The 971-nt window shown below is 53.1% G+C and overlaps 1 protein-coding gene across 1 annotated transcript; it reads right to left on the minus strand.

Annotated features, from left to right (window-relative positions):
* Positions 1-267: 267 nt before the first annotated feature.
* Positions 268-957, minus strand: PPTG_20264 (hypothetical protein; the record flags this gene model as incomplete). The annotated part of the gene is made up of 1 exon (XM_008918934.1): positions 268-957. The coding sequence occupies one exon, from the start codon at positions 955-957 to the stop codon at positions 268-270; it is 690 nt and encodes a 229-aa protein (XP_008917182.1).
* Between the last annotated feature and the right edge of the window lie 14 nt (positions 958-971).

The following is a 971-nucleotide window of genomic DNA, read 5'->3' on the forward strand; positions in this document are numbered from 1 at the left end:
AGTTGCTGCTTTTCATCACGAAGGTCCGAGATGCGGTCGCGCTTGCTGTCTAGCTCCGATGTCAGCGCGATCAATCGATTGGTAAGTGCCGTGTTCGCTTCTAGAAGTGACGCATTCTGGACTGACAAAAAAACTCTGAATCTCTCGGTTTCCACGGTGAGCAGCTTGTTCTTCTGTGTGGCGCGACCACAGCGACATACCACTGCCGCGAATGACACGCTTGGGTTTGGCACTCTCGACTTTCGTACTGCGCTGCAGGTGCTTGGGTTAAATTTGAGTGGTGGAACGGCTTCGCTTCGGACGTGGTTGTTCTGTTTGTTGAAAAGTAGAATCCGCTTCAGCTGCTCCCGACGCTTGAGTTGAGGGCAATGAATTCACGTTGCTCTGGTTTTCGCTGTCATCATCGTGCTCACTAGCACTATTCTCGTCGTATTCGTCGTTGTCGTTGCGCTCTTCAAAGCTCTGCGAGTCGTCCACAGTAACATTGTGCACCTTGTTCATGATCCGTTGTTGAATTTCCACCGCCATGGTACGCAAGGCAGAGAAACGTGTCTTGCCGCTAGGAGCCGCTGGAGCAAGAACATGGCGAAATCGACTTTTGAGCGAGTCCGTCGTACGCGTATCACGACCCTCAACCAATGCGTGCTGTGCGTTGTACTGATCTCGCACTCGATCCCATGCGTTTCCTCCACGAGGAAGGTCTTGATCAATGAGTGTAAGAAGTGCCATGGTATCTGGCTCACTGTAGCCTTGCGCACCGACCGGGCGTCCTCCCTTGGTCGGAGGCTTCTCCTTCGAGCCCTTCTTGCCTTTCGAACGAGGTCGCTGCTCCACTTGCGCTTCTTGCCCGTGTGCTTGTGATGTTTGGGACGCATCAAATGCGTCTGTTTCGGATGCAGGATCGTCGGGTGCTTCAGATGCCGCAGGAGACGTCTTCGTCGCACGTTTGCTTTTCATCTTCTTTCCGTTTG

This window comes from Phytophthora parasitica (assembly GCF_000247585.1).
Source record: "Phytophthora parasitica INRA-310 unplaced genomic scaffold supercont2.384, whole genome shotgun sequence".
Classification (NCBI taxonomy): domain Eukaryota; phylum Oomycota; class Peronosporomycetes; order Peronosporales; family Peronosporaceae; genus Phytophthora; species Phytophthora nicotianae.